Here is a 21,538-nt window from a genome sequence, read left to right as displayed (position 1 = left end):
CTTGTCTATAATTGTTCAGATGCAACAATCAAAAAACCTTGATCATATAAATTTTACTTTGCAAGGCAAAAAAAAAAAAAAAAAATGTTTTTTGAGCTAAAATGTGCTTAGCCCTCATGCCATGTGTCTCTCCTCTTTGGGGGAAAGGTAAATTGGATGGCTCTACAAAAGTATGTGGTCACATGAACAATTTCTTCTATGGTTTTCTAGAAACAAGAGGTGGAACTACTTCCCCCCCTGGCACAAATCACACCACTCTCCCCTATGCACGAAATACGTCAGCATATCCTCATAAACACAGCGTTTTTTTGTCTTGGGTAAACGTAATCAAATGAGAAAGATCTGTGTTAAAGAGACAGCCGTCTAATAAACGTGCTAACAAAAGAAAATCATTGACTGACTGAATATGTTTTATAAATTTAATCAGGATTAATCAATATTTTATTATTGGAATCGAAATTAGGAATTGATAAGAATCGAAATCGATAAGCAGAATCGGAACTGGAACCCGAATCGATAAAATTCAAATGATACCCAACCATAACCCTGAATCAAGAGTCAAATGTCACCAATGCTTACACTTAGAGGCGGGTCATGTAAGGTACATTTTTTTGTATTTCGTTTGGAAACCACAAGGTATCACTGTGGCCTCAAAGCTACCCATCCACTACCTGGCTCGATTGCTATTCCTGAGTTAAAACACGCATTCCTCATTACCCTACGTTAGGACGTAGGCTACTTGCCACGTCCCAGAAACGTCACACTTTAACTTGGCCACCACAAATAGTTACGTCGCTGGTACATTATTAAGTAACTTGCAATTTTAAGTTGACTGAACTAAAACTATTGAGGCAGCAGGGTAACAAATGATATTAAGTTGAAACCACTTTTTGAAAGAATCCTTTTCACAGTGTATATGTAGAGTCGTGAGAATGCTAGAGTCTGTCCTAGCATACAAAACTGAAAAGCAGGAACCATAGGTCACTATACTCACCAATTTTTTTTGCAGAGAGCAAAAATTTATGAAAACAATTTAACAAAGGCATCATTAAACTATTGGAGAAAACAAATACTCATTTGAGTGATTCTGAGATTGTTAAGTTGGTGAAAAGTGAAAATAAAATAAATAAAATCAAATTGGATTCAAACATACATGTTCGAAATTATTCAACCACCAAAAGTCAAATTTAATGCAGAATCTTTTATTCCTTAAAACCACCAACGAACGTTGCTTGGAAGTGCAAGAAGCTTAATTCTGTCAGGTCTCTACTGCAATCTTGACCCATTCTTTACTTGAAAAAGCTTTTAAATCATTGATTAGTATATTGATTATGTTCTGCTCCTCCTATCTTGTTAGTATGCCACACCCCTTCTGACCGTAATTCACATTATTTTCACATCTTCACAAATCGTCACCTTATAATTATAAGGTTCTATCTGCATTCTGAGCACTTTCGAGATATTGAGCTTCAAAGTATTTGCATTCCATAGACTTCTGTAGATAGAACCATTTTTGTTTTCGAAAAAAAGGCCTAAAATGTACACAGCTTACGAAAGAAACATAAAAAATGTAAATAAGTTGTCACAGAATAAGAATATGCATGTGAATAACTCAATTTTGACAAAAATGTCAAATAGAACCTTATAATTATAAGGTGACTAAATCATTTATTAATCATGTGTTAATGTTTTTGCAGTACGCAATCTAAAGTTGAGACGATTCATCATTTGTAAATGTTTGCACACATTTACAGATTTTTTTAAGTATCTCTATTGTCACTGGGCTTTCAGCTGCTGTAACAATGTTTATGTAAAGAGTAGTTAGTTCAGTTTAGCTGAATGCTTGGTAAACTCATAACACACTTTGTAAATTTGGGTGCAAAACATGTTTTATTACCTCAACACTTACAAGTATACTACTTTGTATCATTAAACAGAATATTCCTTAAATCATAAATCAATAAGAGGGGGAAAAAGAAACAAATTTTCAAAACAATTTTCATAATAGTAATAAAATTGGTCCTGTATCACCAAACCTGTCCCTACCCGTATCACCCGTATTAAAGTTTTGAGTTCCTGCTGTTTCTCTCTCAAACACACAGATCATTTGCATGAGTGCTGCTGAGTGTGTGGTTAATAGAGAGTTCTTCATGGTTGCTATGTAGTGTATTTTGAACATTTTTACAGATGAATATATTTACTTGTTTTCTGGTATGATATTCAGATCAACAGTCTCTTACTCCTGTGATTAAATATTGTAGGCTATTATGATGAAAGAAAGATCCAGACCTACAGGAGTAACCATTACTGACTATTGGTTGGCAAGATTCTCAGAGACTTATCACAACGAAAGAATGGCAGTAGTGTGTGAGTGAAGGTGGTTGTGAATGTGTGTAGATGCGTGTTAGTTACAGGATCAGAGAATGACACCGTTCCTCTGTCATAGTCCAGATTCACTCTCACACGATCAAGCTTCAGTTTAACCTGAAAACCAGAACCTGGGGACCATTCGTACGCCACAAACCAGACACCAGTGTTAAAGAAAACACGTCCCTTCCTCTGGTTTGATGCTGTAGCTACTCCAAGACACCACCATGAATTCTGTTTAACCTCCACATCCCAGCAGTGTGTTCCTGAGTTAAAACCCTCTGAACCCAGAACACAGCGATGACAGTCAAATCTCTCTGGATTACCAAGAACAGGTTGCTCTCCGATGTCTCTCACACTGGTCAGATCATCAGACACGACGAGACGTGGATGAGCAGTGTTTGGATCCAGAATGACAGGAGCTGATGAGACACAATCAACAGATGCTGTTATTCTGATGTTCATATAATGATCAAGAGTGAACCAAACACAGATGATTATGAATTATGACAATCGTCCTGTTGATCAAACACATCAGACATTTTCCTCTCATCACTGTCAGTCATTCTCTGTGGGGCATGAGGATGCTGAGGACAGCATTACCCACTGCACCACCGCTGAGGGTGAGCTAAATTTGGATCTGGGACAAACTGTGAACCAAGGTTATTTTCGTAAACGAAAACTAAAACTAAGACGAAAACTATTGATCAGAAAACATTTTCGTAGACTGAAATAAAATAAAAACATCAAAATAAATGAAAAACTAGAACGAAACGATTCTTTTATTTTTAAACTTTTAAAAACTAACTGAAATAAAATAATAATTATCAAAAATAAATAATCGTTTTCGTAATATAGGCTACGTTCTCACCCCATGGCGGAAAAATAAAGACTGCGACCTGAACAGCACCTGCTTTAAATCTAGGCTACTGCGTCAGTTTTTATTAATGTATTTTATATAACACAAGCTATCAAACCAATATACTGGAGCTGCTTAATCGTTAAAGGATAGAGATTCAAACACCCACGTGATCTCATTTGTAAATGACAACGATTCCTCATATCTATTTAACCTTTAAAAAAGTCTTACCGGAACATTCAAATCTGTATTTGCACTACCGCTAACAGAGAGAGCAGTCATCATGTTTATGTAAAAAACAGCTTCACAAACAGTCTTTTCAAATATCCAGTCATTATCACAGCAATAGTCTGTGTTATGTCTACTCCAGGTAATCATGAAGACAAGAAAGTTTCTCACTTCTTCAAGGTTTATTCAAACCCACAAGCAATACAAAAGTGCCAGGCATTTACATGATTAGGCAGCAGGTGCAACCCCTTCCATTCTTACTCTACACCTTTTATAGGTATCAACATGTGGACTACTGCGCCATCTCCTGACAAGTACATAAACACAACATTCCCCCTTTACTCAAAACTGTAATTTCCACCCAAATTACATAGTTGGTGCAATAGGCAAAACCTATGCAATATTTACATCAAATTCAATTAGTTTAACAATATATTCTACATTCTGTAACCAGACATATTAGAACTAGAATTAATTCTCATTTAACACAAGATAATCAATGTCTTTTGTACTAAGTAACATAATCATGCAACCAACTCGGAGGGCGTTTCACTCGTGATGAAGACCTTACAGGAACAGATGGAGAAGCAATTTGATTAGGCAAGTTCACAAGTTCATTTTTAGGCAACACTGTAGAGGAAGGAACAGACTGAAGGGGCAAGGACACCAGTTCACTCTCAATGGCATTTTCCACAGGTGCACAAGCTGGAGAAAGATGAGATGCATGCCAGTTTTTCCCATCTGATAACTGGTAAGTGCATGGACCCAGTTGATATACAATTTTCAAAGGCTTTGAGAATCTAGGATGTCCTTTTGGAACATGAACTGGAATTTTTATACGCACCCTGTCTCCAGGTTTGAACTCAGGAGTACAGGCTCTTCGTCTGTGTATGTTTTCATCTTCTTTTGAGATAATGACACTTTCTGACTCACAGCAGGATCCTTACAAGTTATAGGAAGAGGGAGAACATTAAGACGAGTATGCAATTTTCTGCCACAGAGTAACTCAGAAGGAGACTGTCCAGTAACAGCATGGGAAGTAGCACGGTAAGTTTGAAGAAAGTCTGTCACTGTTGATTTCCATGGCTTTCCAGACAGAATAGCAGATTGAACAGAACTCTTCAGTACTCGATGAAATCGCTCAATAGCTCCATTTGCAGCTGGATGATACACTGACGTATGTATATGTTGAATGTCTCGATCTTTCAGAAATGCAGCAAACTCCACTGACTTGAACTGACATCCATTGTCAGATACAATGTAATGAGGATTTCCAAATCTGCTGAAAACTGACGTCAAGAAGTTGATCACATTTTTACTTGTGATTGAAGAGGTGAATGCCACTTCTGGCCACTTACTATGATAGTCAATCAATGTCATAATGTACCGACAATCCCAGGTAGCGGTTTCAAATGGGCCAACAATGTCAACAGCCACTTTTTCCCATGGCATAGTTGGAAAAGGTACAGGTTGTAAAGGTGCAGCACGAACAGTTGTAACCTTATCAGAAGACAAGCAAACTTCACAATTCTTGATCTGTTCCTTAACCAAGCAGTCAATACCAGGCCACCAGTAAAGTTCACGAATGTGCTGTTTCGTACGCACTATTCCTTGATGACCTTCATGAGCAAGATTCACCAAAACATGTCGCAATGCAACAGGAACAACAAGACGTGACCCTCTAAACACATAGTCCTTTTGCACAGCAAGTTCATGACGTATTTGAAAATATGGACGTAGAACAACCCCCACAGCAGCTGATGAAGAGGGCCATCCATGAAAAATCTGAGCACGTAATGCAGTCATTTCTGAGCATGATGCAGAAGCAAGAGCAAATTCAGTTGGAGACACAGCAGACATTTCAGAAGACAAAAATGCAACAAACTCAGTATCAGAAAAATCCTCATCAGAAGCAGGCAAGGGTAGGCGTGAAAGATAATCAGCAACTTGGTTTTGAGAGCCAGGATAATAATTCACCTCATAGTTAAAACACAAGAGTCGCTCTGCCCAACGTGCGATCCTCATTCCAGCGCGATCTGTGCCTTTAGAGGAGAGGAGCACTGTCAAGGCCTGATGATCCGTACGTAGAAGAAATTTTCGACCCCAGAGGTAAGTTCTCCATTTTTCAACAGCCCAGACACATGCTAAAGCTTCCTTTTCAATCGTTGAATATTTGCGTTCCGCAGTAGACAATGTTCTTGAAGCAAATGCAACAATGTGTTCTGTGTTGTATTCATGAATTTGAGAGAATACAGCACCTAGTCCATAATCTGACGCATCCGTTGAAACAACAGTAAGCAAGTGAGGGTCAAACAATGCTAAAGCAGGGCTTTGTAGTAACAACTCCTTTACAGTACTGAAACTCTTCTGAGCCTCATCTGACCAGCTGAACTCAGAACCTTGTCTGATGCAAGCACGCAAAGGTTCTACAACTGTAGCGAAATTTGGAATGAATTTATTGTACCATGACAACAATCCAAGAAGGGAACGGAGCTGATGTGCATCTTTAGGAACAGGAGCATGAAGCATTGCACTAAGATGATCCTCATCTGGGTGAATACCCTGTGCAGATACAGTATGACCAAGGAAGCGCAAACTGCTTTTATTAAAGTGACATTTTGAATCATTCAACTGTAAGCCTGCATCATGTATGCGCTGAAGAACCACTTTGAGCATGTGGTCATGGTCACTTTTTGTATGTCCCCAGACAATGACATCATCCAAATAATTGGCTACATTTGGCAATCCTTGAAGTACAGTTGCTAGCATTTTCTGAAATGCAGATGGAGCTGAAGCAAGGCCATAAGGTACTCGACAGAATCGGAATAGTCCTTCATGGGTGATGAATGCAGTCAGATCACGACTTTCTTCATGTAACAAAAGCTGGAAATAAGCATTTTCTAAATCAATTGTAGAAAAGACAGTTGCTCCACGCAGCATAGACATCATCTCATCAATATGAGGCAAAGGATAACTGTCAGCAACAACAGCTTTATTTGGTTCTCGCAGGTCTACACACATGCGAATACCACCGGTCTTCTTCTGAACAACTACAATTGGAGAAATCCACGGTGACGCATCCACTCGTTCAATGATACCCAAGTCAAGAAGGCGTTGAAGTTCATCATTGACAGCATTTCGAACAGATAATGGCAACCGTCTAAAGTTTCTGACGAACAGGCTTCACCACTGAAGAAGTTTTTACCTTATGCACAAATCCTTTTGCACATCCTAGCTTAGTAATAGGCACAGAAGCAGAAAGTCGCATTACAGAGGCTGAAGACTGAGTCGGTCCTGGAAGTATGGAAGAACCTTCAAACTTGAGATGCAATCCATTAATTAAATCCATTCCAAGAAGAGCAGTGCCACATTCAACTATAAAGATTGAAGTATTACAGGTCACATTATCTCTGGTAACAGTAACAGGTAGACAACCAAGCACTGGTATTGGATCTCGTGAATATGTCACCAATTTAACAGCAGGAGTCAGCAAAGAGTCTTGTTTAAAGTGTTTTTCATACACAGATTTAGGCAGAATGGAAACGGAAGATCCAGAATCTACAATCAACTCCACAGGTACAGAGGCTGATGCAGTCATGATAGTAGTAGTACACTTTATCTTATTAGATACTGAATCATGCATGTAAAGAATCTGAAGCTCAGGCAGTTCAATCTCATGTACAGAATGTGTTTGCTGTGAACGACACACTCTTGAAAAATGTCCCAACTTTTGACAATTACTGCACTTTACAGAAACTGCAGGACATCTGGAATCATTTGTAAGATGTTTTGTAGATCCACATCGATAACATGCACGAGCCAAGGAAGTAGCAAAAGACTTTGAAGGCACAGGCAGAGGTTTCAAAGATGATTGTCTTTTGTAACGATCAACAGCAGGCACACTTGTTGCTTGTATTGCTTGCACAGGTACTGAACTCTGATTTGAAAAAAGTTTAGCTTGTTTACCAGCAGCCTCCATCCGTGTAGCAATAGTAATAGCCTTGTTAAGAGTCAAATCAGTCTCTAATAACAGACGTTCTCTAATACGATGACTGTTTACATTCTCCACTAATTGATATTGCAACATTTCATCATTATTATATGCAAACTCACATGTGGTGGCTAAGTCCCGAAGAGAAGCAACATACTGCAGGATTGTTTCCCCTGGTGCTTGAATTCGTTTTCTGAATGCATGACGCTCAGCCACAACATTGCGTCGAGGAATAAAGTGTAGTTTCAAAGTCTCAATAGCATCCTCCATTGTTTCTCCTTGGTCTGGTAAAGTATAGAATAGTCTCTGCCCTTCTGTTCCCAGGCAATGAAGAAACAAAGCTCGCTTTCTTGCAACTGGCCAGTCATCTTCTGATGCATTTATGACATGTAAGTAATTCTCAAACATCTTTAACCAGACGTCAAAAGGAATAGACGGCTCACCCGGACATGGTAAGAATGGCGTAGGAAAAGAAGCAACAGCAGACATCTTTCATGTAGAACAGCAAAATCCTCGTCGCCAATTTGTTATGTCTACTCCAGGTAATCATGAAGACAAGAAAGTTTCTCACTTCTTCAAGGTTTATTCAAACCCACAAGCAATATAAAAGTGCCAGGGATTTACATGATTAGGCAGCAGGTGCAACCCCTTCCATTCTTACTCTACACCTTTTATAGGTGTCAACATGTGGATTCCAGCGCCATCTCCTGACAAGTACATAAACACAACAGTCTGATTAAAGGTCCTCGCTCTGATATGACCTCTATGGTAGAGACCAAAATAGAGCACGTCATCTTTTGGAAGTAATTGGCGCTTCAAATAACGTTTGTGTCGATTGCATTGTATCGCCACTAGATGGAGACTAACTGTTAAAAAATGCATTTGTCAATGAATAGAGATTGATTCAAAAACGCAGATTCATCCAGTAATGTTTTGTGAGCAAGTAATTTATTCATTCAAATCACTTTTTCATAAATTTAATAATAAAAATTAAATATGTATTAAATATATTCTATTTTAAATACAAATATTATGTATTCAATTATTATTAATTCATTCAAATGACTTAAACACTTCTAAATAGACAGATATTTTGTCCCACATTATTTTGCTTAGTTTAGATTTGCGAGGAAATCATGATCTCTATTTAATCTCTAAAAACTAAAACTGAAACTTGACTAAATAAAAACTAAATAGAAATGTGTTTACAAAACAGAAACTAAACTATAGTCTCCAGTCTCCATCAGGGTCATAGCTGGAGGATCCCTCACCTTCGCCTCCAGCCTCAGAGTCCTGGACTCCGCCTTGGCCTTCTGACCCTGCAGCTCCACCCCGGCTCTCAGCCCCCTCGTCTCCACCGTCACCCATCGGCCCACCAGCTCCACCGTGCTCCATCGTCCTTTTGGCTCCGCCCCGGTCAGTCGTCATCCCACCTTCGCCTCAGGACTCTACTTATCTGGCAGCGCCTCATCACTCCGTCCCACCGGCTCTGTGAAACTCCTCCCTCCCTCTGGCACAGCCTCAGTCCTCTGTCGCTCCGGCTCCGCCGCGGACCTCCGAATCTCCAGCTCGGCTGCCAGAGCCTTGGGCTCCGCCTTGGCCCTCTGGATCCTCTGTGTCACCTAAGGTCATCGGCTCTCCGTCTCCGCCTCGGGTTCTACCGCCAACTGCTCCGCCTCCGTTGGTCGGCTCCCTGGAGTCATCAGCCTTTCCTCCACCATGGCTCCTCCCTCCATCGGCTCCACCATGGGTTTCCATCATGGCTTCTGTCTGGGTCACACCTGGCTCCTCCTGCTCCAGCTCCTTCCTGTCACCTCCTTGGCTCCTCCCTCCGTCATCACCTCCCTGGACTGTTCTGTCTCCACCCTGGATCGCGTTTATTGCCCTCCTCCCGGGAATCCATCCTCCGCCGAAGCCCCCTACTGAGGCTCTGTGTAGTTTGTTCCCTTCCAGGTAACTTCGAGCTGCGTCGAAACGCTGTTGGAATGCCTCCGGCGTGACCGTGTCCTGAATCATGTGTGCAAACTATCCAACGAGAGAGTGCAACGTCACGGGCGTCCTTTTTTCCCCCGACCTACACACTGAGGTGTCGAGGTCATGGGGAAAACCTTTCTCAGCGCATCTTTTCAGCCCGTCTGCCGCCAATTACACTCACGCGGCAGGGCTGTCTGAGCGCGCTTACAGGGAAATGCCTCGGGTGGAACAGACGCTTGTGGGCTATCTGTCCCCCGACGCAGCATCTTCTTTGAAGTCTCCAACCTTCCCTCTAAACCCCTCAGGACTACTTCCGTTCTGGTAGGGAAGGGCTATGCAGCAGCAGGTCAAGCTGGTGCGTGTCTGCACACCATGGTGGTGTTACAGGCGTACCAGGCAGACCTGCTGAAACAGTTGGATGAGGGCGATGGAGTTTGTCCTGAAGATCTGGCTGAACTCAGGAGGACCGCTGACCTGTCTTTCCGAGGACACCTGTGGTTGACCCTGTCTAATATTAAAGAAAGAGACTCCGGTCAGTTCGGCAAGCGGCGGATTTTCAACGTTTTCTCCCTCGCCGTCCTCCAGCTCAGGGGGCCATTGGGTGTCAACGGCCCCCTAGCTCCTCACATCGGGAGTCACAAAAGCTCTAAGCCGAGCTCCTCAAAGCCCAAGACTGACCTGAGGGAAGTCTTGAAAGCTAAGAAGAGATCGGCTAAGAAGAGCTCGGCTAAGAAGCCCTGACGGTCGAGGCCCAGGGCTGATGAGGGAAGTCCCGTCTGGGGAAAAGCGGTTCACACCTCAACATACGGTGCCCGTCTCTCCACAGTGTCCTCAGGGGGTAGGCATGCCAACCCTGCCACCTGTGGTGTTTCAGGGTGCAGCGGCTCCCAGCAAGCATATCTCTCAGTCACCTCCGGATCTCGCAGTGGTGCTAGGAGGCTCGCGACCTCATCAGAGGTCTCTCGAACAGCTAGACGGGTTATTCAGTCCCCAGTTTTGGGACCCCCAGCTAGCCGTTCCCTCAAATCCAGAGGTCAGTCTCAAGAGGCTGATTCCCCTAGCAGACTTTCTGGCAGCGTGGAAACTTCTGCCGAATGTCTCTCAGTGGGTCCTGCACGCTGTAGAAAAAGGCTACCGCATTCAGTTCAGTTTGCCTCCACCCCCTTTCAGCGGGGTCTTTCCCACCGTGGTGGGTCCCGAGCAGGCTCTTGTTCTGGAACAGGAAGTAAAAACTCTCCTGGGGAAGGAGGGCATCGAGGTGGTACCTCCTCACGAGCGAGAGTCCGGGTTCTACAGCCGGTACTTCATAGTTCCAAAGAAGGATGGAGGGCTGAGGCCTATTCTAGACCTATGCATTCTAAATCGCTCGGTCAAATGCCTCAAGTTCAAAATGCTGACGGTGAAACAGATTGTCTCACACATCAGGTCTGAGGACTGGTTTGTGACTAAAGATCTCAAGGACACCTATTTTCACGTCTCCATCCTTCCCCAACATAGGAAGTTCCTGAGGTTCGCTTTCAGGGCAAAGCGTACCAATATCGGGTTCTTCCTTTTGGCCTTGCACTCTCACCCCGCACTTTCACGAAGTGTGTGGATGCAGCTCTGGCTCCTCTGCGATTCCAGGGCATCCGCCCTAGTTCCCTGAAGGGAACGAGACGCTGCATCTCTAAGCCTTACTTCGGCATCCCTGCAGCGCTTGCTGTCTCCAGAAGCTGGCGTTGTACTCCACCGCACGTGTTCTTATGCTTCCCGATCGGTGACATCATGGCGCCTGTGACATCGCACACTCTCGCTGGATAGTTGCACACATGATTCAGGACGCGGTCACGGCGGAGGCGTTCCCACAGCGTTTCGACGCAGCGTCTCGTTCCCTTCAGGGAACCAGGGTTACATACGTAACCTGAGACGTTTTCCTTGTTTGTCGGCGCGAGGACGCGCCAACTGGGAGGGGGATGTAATGTCACACCTCTGGACTTGTTTATGTTAGTTTCTCCCAGTGTGTCCCCCAGCTGTACTGTTTATATTGGTTTCTCTAATCGTTAATGTGATTTCCTACACCTGGTCTTGTTAAGCTGTACGTCTTTATAAGCTGATGTCTTTGCTCTGTTGTTTGTCAGATGTTAATGTTACTACCCTGTGTTCCTGTGTTTCCTGTGCTCATCTGTGGATTATTAAAGACTTTTCGTTTATTTCCGTTGTTGTTCGTCTGTTCCTGTCTGCAGAGTGACATGAAGAACTAGAAGTAAAATTACTGAAACCTAAATAAAATTATTTATAAGTGTGCATATTGAATTTGAAGCTAAAATGTAAAAATAAACCACAATTCAAAATATAAATAAAAAAACTAAAGTATATAAACAGTAGTCATTATTGTCAGTTTGATCTTAAAAACAGCTGAAATCCCTTCTGTGTCTTTCATTAAACTGAAAACGAAAGTCAAGCACACTGAATTCTGGAATTGATTATTTCTAAAAGTGATCTTCTGATTTTGCTGCAGTAGATGATCTGTTTATTCGCACACAATGCTAAAATCTGTCAATATTCCCCCTCAAACATCATTTCTAGTGTATGTGTGTGAGCTCAGATCTTCTGCAGTCAGACTCACTGTTCTGGATGATGTTCTGCATCTTCTTCCAGACTCTGAACGGCAGGTTGCCCAAATAACGTGGCACATGAATCAAAGCTCCAGAAGGCGTCTGTGGATCCGGCTGTAAGATCTGGACTCTGGAGAAACATTCAGGAGTCAGAACTACAGTGGCTTTGGATCAGAAGCAGAGAGACCAGGGACACCAGCAGATCACTCACCCTAACATTGAGACTGGAAACTCCTGCAGAACAAACACACCATTGATCATCAACAACTCAATCAATCATCAATCAATCAATCAATGATCTGAAATCAGACCTTTAGAAAGCAGACATTGTCACTGGCTTTCATCATCTCCTCCATGTCTTTGATTGTGTCTGAAAGAGCTGAGATGTGTCTGTTGATCTCCTCCAGCTTCTCCGTCATCATCTGCTTCTTCTGCTCCTCTTCCTCCCTCAGTGCAGTGATTGTAGCTTCTTCTTCATCTCTGAGAAACTGATGAAGCTTCGCAAACTGCTGTTTAATCTGACGCTCTGTGTGCTCAGCTTGAGACTGAAATCAAACCACATTCACTTCAGTTATTTCCATCAACACACATCAACACAATCACATCCTTCAGATCTGAGAGAAACTCAGATACAGACATATAACGGATCCAGAAGCAGATTGATTACCATCAATTACAAAAATAACCAACTGGAGTCCATTATATTAAATGTATCAGATCATAACTGTATATAGTGATCCTACAGCTGTAATTAAAATGACTCTTGATTCTGTTTCCTCACCTTGATGTGTTCAACTGTTTTCTCAAACTCTCCTTTCATTGTTTCATTGTGTTTTAGTTTCTCCTTTAATGATTTCAGTGCTGTATTGAGCTCTTCCTAGAATTAAATAAAATAAAAATACATAAAACACCAGATTAGAGTGAACAAAGAAGAACATATGATAGTGATTTTCATAAAATGCAGTGCAAAAGTATATTTCCCCTATCCTGTTTTATGTTCCCCTTCAGTCGTTTTACTAGGACGTTACATATGGGAACTCGCCTGAGAGACCAATCACCTCTGAGCTTTAGAGAAAAGGCCAATGGGAATTGGCGAGTGGAATTTGCATGCCGAACACATGGGCATATAAAAGGGCAGCGTGCAACCACTCAATCAGATTTTCTCTTCGGAGCCTCGTCTCTGCTGCTGAAGAGATAAGAAAACCGTGTGTTTAGAGTATGCTCTCTCTACCTCTCGCCTCTCGTTCGTAAAGGTTTTATGGCTACTACGGCAAGACGCTTGGGGGACCTCACGGTGACAGAGCAGAATGTCCCGCCAGGCAAAACCCCACAGGCTTCTGCTCCACCGCATAGCCCCGTAGTGCTGCCCAAACAGACCGCTCCCCCGCCCAGCGAGCCCAGTGTCTCTTTTGGTGCGCCCACCCTTCCTGGGAAATGGCAACTCCAGCCCCAGACAGTCCAGCTGATTTGGAGTTGGTTCGGGGAGGCCCAGATAGAAATGTTTGCCTCCCCGGAATCCTCCCACTGCCATCTTTATTACTCCCTCAGTGAGGCTCCATTCGGCAGGGACGCACTGGCACACAGCTGACCTCTGGGGCCCAAGTACGCCTTTCACCCAGTGAGCCTCCTTGCACAGACCCTGTGCAAGATCAGGGAGGACGGGGAGCAGGTCCTGCTGGTTGCGCCATACTGGCCCCCCTGGACCTGGTTTGTCGACCTCATGCTCCCTTTAAGGTAGGACCTTCTTTCTCAGGGGATGGGCACAATTTGGCACCCGCATCCCGATCTGTGGAACCTACACACGTGGCTTCTGGACGGGACACAGTAGACCTCTCTGGCCATCTCCAGGCCGTGGTAGAAACTATCACTCAGTCTAGAGCTCCCTCCACGAGGCAGGCCTATGCACTGAGATAGAGTCTGTTTGTCGACTGGTGTGCCTCTCGCGAAGAGGACCCACAGAGATGCTCAGTTGCAGTAGTGCTTTCCTTCCTGCAAGAGAAGTTGGAGCGCAGTCTGTCCCCTTCAACTCTCAAAGTATACGTTGCTGCCATTGCAGCGTATCATGATGCAGTGAATGGAGAATCCATTGGGAAGCACCAACTGGTCGTGAGATTCCTCAGAGGTGCGAGAAGGGTCAATCCCCCTAGACCGCACCTCATGCCCTCTTGGGATCTCTCCGTTGTCCTCCAAGGCCTTCGGGGAGCTCCTTTCAAGCCGCTAGCTTCAGTCGAGCTAAAATTCCTGTCACTGAAGACAGGGCTCCTGGCTGCGCTCACTTCCATCAAGAGGGTAGGGGACCTACAAGCCTTCTCTGTCGACAAAGCGTGCCTGGCATTTGGGCCGGCTGACTCTCACGTAGGTGCGGAGTAGTCCATGGCTGTGCTCTGACTGGGTCTCCTTCGCCCAGGAGGTTGTGGCAACATGTCTCAGTATTATCCACGGTCAGCCAGAAGGCTGTGTTTCCCCTCATATATCTATAACCAGAATAGATATATATATATTTATCCTTATTCCACATGCCTAAACCACATGTGCTCCGCCCTTTTCCATGGGTCTGTTCCCATATACATGTTCCCGTTACATCCCCTTGCCACAATCCTAAATCACGCTGTACGCTGGGCTACGGCTTGGTTCCTCAGCAAAAACCCGAATGAGTGGTTGCACGCCACCCTCTTATGTGCCTGTGTTCTCGGGGGAGTGGTTCGGCATGCAAGTTCTACTCGCCTATTCCCACTGGCCTCTTCTCTAAGGCTCAGAGGTTATTGGTCCTTCAGGGATAGAGAGTCACATACGTAACCTAGACGTCTTTGTGAACATCTCTTGCTAAATTAATTCAAAAGAAATTAAAGTTTGTAAATGAAAGTTTACTGTCTAACATTAATTCACAACAATACACAGACATACATGTCAATACAAATCCATCTACTGTTCAAATACTTAAGTACCCTCCATTCCTCCGAATATCACTGCCTACTTTGACCCCCAGTTCTGGTTAATTAGTTTTACTGACTGATGAACAAAATATTTCCGTAATCTATTCCTTCTAGCATATGGTACTCTCAGTCTTCTATTTGATGGCAAAAGTTGATATTCCTCATATAGAATATGGGAACAATCAGACATAATTTTATGTGTCAAGGACAGAATTTTTTTTCTTATACAACTCATGAAAACTTGGCTCAAGCCTTTGACCCACAGTCTTAGAACAGTTTGATATCATCCTTGCTTTCTTCATCATTAAGTTGAAAAACTCATTTGTCTTACCTTATATGATGGGACAACTTCATCAATGGGTCTAAATGTGTGACTGACATGTTTTTTTGAATCTCTGCACACTAAACACAACGGCTGTTTGTCCTCCAGACAGAAGAGTTTGAGTTTCTCACTGTGTAAACTGCAGATCTCCTCAGATCCTGATGAACTCCTCTCATGTCTCTTCTTCAGGAACGACTCACACAAGTTTTTTAACACAAGATTAGGAGGAGGTTCAGCTTTTGAGGATCTTCTCCTGCAGACAGGACACTCCTGAGTTTTTGTGGTTCTCCAGAACTGTTGAAGACACTCTTTACAGACACTGTGACTACATGCCAGAAAAACAGGATTCTTGAAGATTTCACAGCACACGGGACAAGAAAGCTCTTCTACAGATAGTGAATCCATTTTCACAGTTTGAGCTCCAGCAGTCTAAACTTTACTTTCACTTTCTGAACGACGGTTTCAAAAATTAATCACAAAGATCAGCTGTCTGTTCAGAAACAAACATCTCAAAAAGAAGACAAAAGTGTTTCTCTTTGTTCATCACTGATTCTCTGTTTTCTTTAGTAAAGACAGAAGAGAGAACGACAGACAGGAGAAATAATGAGTCTCTTCCTGGTTTTGAGTGTGTTGAGTCGACTGTCAGGTGTTTCAAGAGGGAGGAGTTTCTGATCACCTTTGGGTGTGTTCAAACAGGTCAGATATATGGAAATCTAAAATCAATACTTACAGCACATATGTGACCCTGGACCACAAAACCAGTCATATGGGTACATTTTTTGAAACTGAGATTTATAAATCATCTGAAAGCTGAATAAATAATTTTTCCTTAGATATGTTTTTTCTTATTTATGAATTTTTATTTGTTTATTTTTATTGTAAATCATATACACTATAAATACACTAACTAAAAGCATATTTCTACTTCAATAGTACTTCTGTGCAATTGTAGAAGTACAAAACACCACTGATATTTAAATTAATTGTAAGTACAGAGGACTTTTATCAGTGTTTCCTAAAAGTGTGCTTTGAATGCTTTAAAAATTAGTTCAGTGTTGGCACACTTTTATTTATATAGTACATTTTCCCAATTGTGCTACACTTAATATAAATACACTAATTAGACTTAAACTGATTTGAAATGCAGTCAGATAAAGTACACCAGTAGTGTTTTATAATTGCATTGCTTAAAAGAGTGCTACGTGTGCTTTACATAACATTTTAGTGGATTTTTATATATCACTAAGTTGTATTTGGATTTTCATGAAAAATACAGTAGAAATGTATTACTCAAGGTCAGAGGTGGAAAGAGTAATAGGGTCACGGAACCATTTTATGTAGCGGTTTTACTCTGGTTGTGGTTTTATTCAATAAAGACGATGTTGATGATGGAGGTCTCAGGTTTTTTTATTTCTGCAGACACACAGAGCACAAATTATTCCTTTGGACACACGTCTCTCCCCTTCACTCAGGTTCTCGTTAGCAGAACGAGAGATAATACATCTGACCCCGTCAGCGGCAAATTTAATACTGAAGATGGCAATGTACTAAACTAATAATTACAAAAACATAAGACAACAAAACAAAATACAAAAATAAATAAATCACAGAATAGAATAGCCAACAAGATTCAAATCATTGTCAAATGGCATATAAAGTATATTATATTTAAATGTCCTATAAGAATATAGTTTCTTCACTTCTTACTCATATCAGCGAGCAATTCGATGGAAAATGTCAAACATAAGAAATTTTACACAAATAAACAAACATTCAAATATGAATGTATCAAAGAAAAATGCAAATAAGATGCATTCAAATATTCAATGTCACTTTTGCAGACAGACCTCACTTTTTTAACAAACTCATATAAAGTTGATTTTAAACATTTTGAACATTTCTCAACATATAACACGGTAAACATACAACATACCTGCAGACACACAGAGCACAAATTATTCCTTTGGACACACGTCTCTCCCCTTCACTCTGCCCAGACAGAACGGAGAAACTTGTAAGCTATACCAGTCACGGTTAAGCATTCAAAACGCGACCATTTACATTCATTTTCATGACATCACAGCCTTACATTACGATTAGACATTCTTTATCTCATGAAATAATGCACTGAACTCATTCATTGCACTTTAAACATTCTTACCAGGTTCTCGTTAGCAGAGCGAGAGATAATACATCTGACCCCTTCAGCGGCAAATTTAATACTGAAGATGGCGCTGTAGCGCGCCGCACGAGGTATCATGTGCGTCACTAATATGTGCTCTTTTTACAACAAAAACGTCTGCATATATGGTTCCATGTAGAACAAATTATAACCATTGTATCTTATAACTAAGAACACAATAAATGCAAAACACAAAAGAAATAGGTTTTGATGAAGTTCACTTACATTCAACATTTTCTAATTATTAGCCCAGCTACACTACTCAAGTAAAAGCACTGTTCAATGAAATTTTACTTAAGTACAAGTAAAAGTACTCATTTTTAATTCACTTTATACTTTATTATGTCTTTTAAAAAAACAAAGAAACATGTTCAATACATTTGTACAGAATTAATTTTTCTTTAGAGACATTTTTTTTTTAAATTATTCCTCATTTTTTCTTCTAATTTCTCTTCCATTTTTCCCCTTTGTGATAAAACCCACCACCCACACATTCACAAAATTACATGAAAAGTATCAATAACATTTACATACCTAGACAGGGGCAGTGTTCGATAGGGAAGGGTCCGGGGCGAAAGGGGCGGCGGCTTCTCTTGCAGCGACGTCGGTCCTCCTCTACCTACATGGTATGGCGAGTGGATCGTGCCACGGATTACCAGCCGAAGGCGACGGTCGTGTACTTTTCCGTTTGAGAATGGTTACGTCGCCACACAGACGCGTGACACCAACGCCATGGAGAAGTACGTCGCCTCAACAGGCGCGTGATAAGTTACGTCGCCTCAGTAGACGTGTGAATAGAATTTCCCCTCGGGGATAAATAAAGGAATTCTGATTCTGATAAGTATGTCTCTGTTAGATTTGTTGAATTTGTAATACATTGTCAGCACAGCTGTAATTTCCCCAGTTTCATACAATAAAAATCAAAGATGAACATGTTTATTTAAAATCAAGTAACATGTAATAAAAACAATATCTTAAGTATATTTTGATGGATATAGCCTTGTGTTTTATATCATTTAAAGGGATGTATTTGCATTTTTACTTAAAGGGGTAGTTAAAGAATATCAAGAAGTTAAAAACCAAGTAATCACTATAGGCTAATCATTTTAATTTCATTTGAGTCCTATTGTTATTTTCTTTTTTTCTGTGAAACAAAAAAGTTATTGTTTTTGTTTTTAAAATCTCATCACTTGAAGGCACTGTTCATACTCTCCTTACACATGGAATAAAGCTAAGAATGAAATCATAAGTTTTGGATTGTCAGAATACTAGATCAATAGAAAAAAATCCTAAGAATAAAAATCAAAGTACACTTTCATTTTATTATCCAATTATTTTGATGACTAAAAAAAAACCCCAAATAGACAATGTTTTTTTTTAAATAAGAATGAATAAAAATCACAACAAGAACAACACTTAATGTTTCAGATAAATGTTTAATCATTTAATAACAAATCGTAAAATGCAACAAAAATCAGGAATCTGTAAATTTGATAATTCTCTTTAACTTTTATTTAATTGACAAAAGTACAAAGAAAAGATTTTCAAAGTTTCACTGACCAACTTAAATTTATTTTGTAAATATAAACACATTTTGATTTTGACGGCTATACCATACTAAAACAATGCAAAAAAAAAAAAAAATAAAAAAAAAAAATAAAATAAATAAAGGGTTATAGAATTGAGCTGTTTTGGAACAGTTTGTGAGCAGGGTATATTAGTAGCCTAGGTAAGGTTATCAGGTTTGGCTCATCAGAAAGCTATATATCAAGTGCCAGAGCTCATCTCAGATGTCGAGCTGTCAGTCCCACTGATCGAAGGGAACTCAAAAATATTAGGCCTAGAAGATTCCTTATCCTGTGGCTCAATCAAGTGGACAACATTAATATCACCGCCTTTATCTTTCAATTAAAATGGCTAATTAGCGTCCCAAACATGAAAAATGCGTGAAACTAAAGCCGACTCGCTACAGGACTGTCATGAATGGAATTTGGTCTTGAGGACGGTCGTGCCCAGTAGGTCTGTGTCTGTTCATGGCCTCAGTCGCTGTTTGCAGTCGGCAAAAAAAAAAAGTGTCAAAACTTTGCTAAGATAATAATCTTAGAATCCAGGAACCAGTCATTGCCATTCGTTTTCACAAAGATTTTTTAAACATTTAATATTTGTCACTGACAAATATTAGCTGCAGCTATAGCGGAGAAGTGTTCCCTGTCATATATCATTCAGCATTAATTTTTCTAATTTTATCAAACATCCCAGCCGGCACATGACCGACCTTCAACGTTGAAATTTGGTTGAAATAAGGTCAGTTGTTGTTTCAACAGTGAAACAACGTTGATGTGACGTTGAATGCTAAATGGTTGAAGATCAGTCAACACATGACCGAAATTCAACGTTGAAATTCGTTTGAAATTAGGTCGGTTGTTGTTTCAACGGTAAAACAACTTTAATAAAACTTTGAATGCTAAACGGTTATACATGCCTTCAAAAGCAAGTGTTTAAATTATAATATTAATAATAATAATAATAATAATAATAATTAACAAGGTTAACTTGTAAATCAACATAAAATCATGTCTTCAGCATACAAAGAAATGTTTGCCTTTTAAATGGACATTGTTATTCCATGAAACTTATAAACTATAAGTGTATTTAAATATAATTATCACCAACAATAAAACTAAATACATTTCACTACCACACGCTGAAACAATTCCTATTGGTTGTTTTACCTTACTGCTTTGATCATGATTGGTTCATCTGGCTGTCATTCAGGAAACTGACAGGTGAAACTGCGCGCCTTTGTAATTTAAAAAAAATTGACCGTTACCGCATTTTCTTGTGAGGCTGTGAGCTGCGTAGACTGTATGAGAGCTGCTGCTTGCCGAAATTATTCAGTTGGTCCCGAATTATTTTATATTTTCCTGTTATATTTTTATTTTGAGCGTATTTGAATTGTGAGATCCCAACGGAGAACAAAAACCGGAACACAGAGGAAATAGACGTGAGCTGCGAGTCTCTGAAAACATACAGCACTGGCTAAATCAGGGAAGACAATAAGTATTTATTATTACCTTTTAAAAAATAGTACAATAGTTTACAAATTGGTAAAGGACATGTAAACTGCAGAAATTAAATACTTGAGTGTGTGTTTGTGCTGCTTTATTATCACAGACAGCAAAAGTTAGAAGCTAATCGCATTTAGAGCGCTAGCATTATTAGCTCATCTGGTCGTATAGACCTTTTTCCTGAGTAAACGATGAGCGCCGCCATTACGAATTCTAACGTCAGATTGAATGCTTTTCTGTTCCGGTTTCCATAGGAACCCATTCAAATAGCGTCCATCTGTTTTTAATGTAGCTAACGTCCGCTGCTTCGTGTCATCTACACACTCATTAAAGTGAGGCACTGACAAGAATGAAGTGGGTCCAGGAAGAGAGTGTTGAGGGAATCCTTTGGTCACTTTATTTCATTTTAGGTTTCATAAAAGGCTCTCTGAGGCCTGGTGCCACACCCATTGTGTCTGCCGTTTGCTCCTCCCACAACAGTGTCCATTCTCTATCAGTGTCTTGTCCACGGTCAGTATGTCGTCCACTATAACTGTCTAGTTCACAAGTGTTTTCTCCATTATCAAAGTCTCATCCTCTATCAGTGTATCCTGCTGGAGAAACAGTAAAATGTATTTGCAGTGTGTGTGATAACCTATTACATAGGAATGCACCAAAGTTTTGGTCAGCAATAAAATATTAAACAAAAAAAAGTATATGATTGTAAAAAAAACAAAAAACAAAAAAAACTTGCTGATGCACAGTGAAATGTATCTTTACTCTATTACAGCAGCACATGGACAATTTTTGTCTATTACAGTTTTGAGTCCAGATTTGGTTTTAATGTGTTACATGTGCAAAACTGACATTTAATGAACAAACTGTCTGTGCATATGATTGCATACTTAGAAAAAAAAAACATTACTGGTGTGCATCTTGAGACAAAACAAAGGTACTGGTACATTTTTAGATCAGTCAGTGCAAGTTTCTTTCAGTTGAAACAGTCTGTTGTAAGTGTAAGGTTCTGTTGTAAAGATAAAG

General features: G+C 40.7%; 2 protein-coding genes across 2 annotated transcripts in view; both read right to left on the bottom strand.

Annotated features, from left to right (window-relative positions):
* LOC141284469 (GTPase IMAP family member 4-like) overlaps positions 1-21,538 on the bottom strand; it is a 480,107-nt gene that overhangs the window by 76,134 nt on the left and 382,435 nt on the right. The gene's annotated exons all lie outside the window — the stretch shown is intronic.
* Positions 1,969-15,878, bottom strand: LOC141330866 (nuclear factor 7, ovary-like). Its single transcript, XM_073835648.1, has 6 exons — positions 15,278-15,878; positions 12,795-12,890; positions 12,325-12,558; positions 12,225-12,247; positions 12,025-12,143; positions 1,969-2,789 (listed from the first exon to the last, which is right to left on the bottom strand). Exons 1-6 carry the CDS (start codon positions 15,671-15,673, stop codon positions 2,305-2,307), a joined length of 1,353 nt encoding a protein of 450 aa, XP_073691749.1. The 5' UTR covers positions 15,674-15,878; the 3' UTR covers positions 1,969-2,304.

Source organism: Garra rufa, chromosome 1 (assembly GCF_049309525.1).
Source record: "Garra rufa chromosome 1, GarRuf1.0, whole genome shotgun sequence".
NCBI lineage: Eukaryota > Metazoa > Chordata > Actinopteri > Cypriniformes > Cyprinidae > Garra > Garra rufa.
The sequence above is the reverse complement of the archived record's forward strand: the minus strand, read 5'-3'. Positions and strand labels throughout refer to the sequence as shown.

Excerpts from the sequence above, each read along its gene's own strand:
- LOC141330866 (XM_073835648.1), bottom strand. The coding sequence starts at position 15,673 with ATGGATTCACTATCTGTAGAAGAGCTTTCTTGTCCCGTGTGCTGTGAA. Across the intron at positions 12,248-12,324 it reads ACAATGTCTGCTTTCTAAAG|GAGTTTCCAGTCTCAATGTT; the intron begins GTCTGATTTCAG and ends TTTGTTCTGCAG. Across the intron at positions 2,790-12,024 it reads GCAGAACATCATCCAGAACA|CTCCTGTCATTCTGGATCCA; the intron begins GTGAGTCTGACT and ends GTGTCTCATCAG.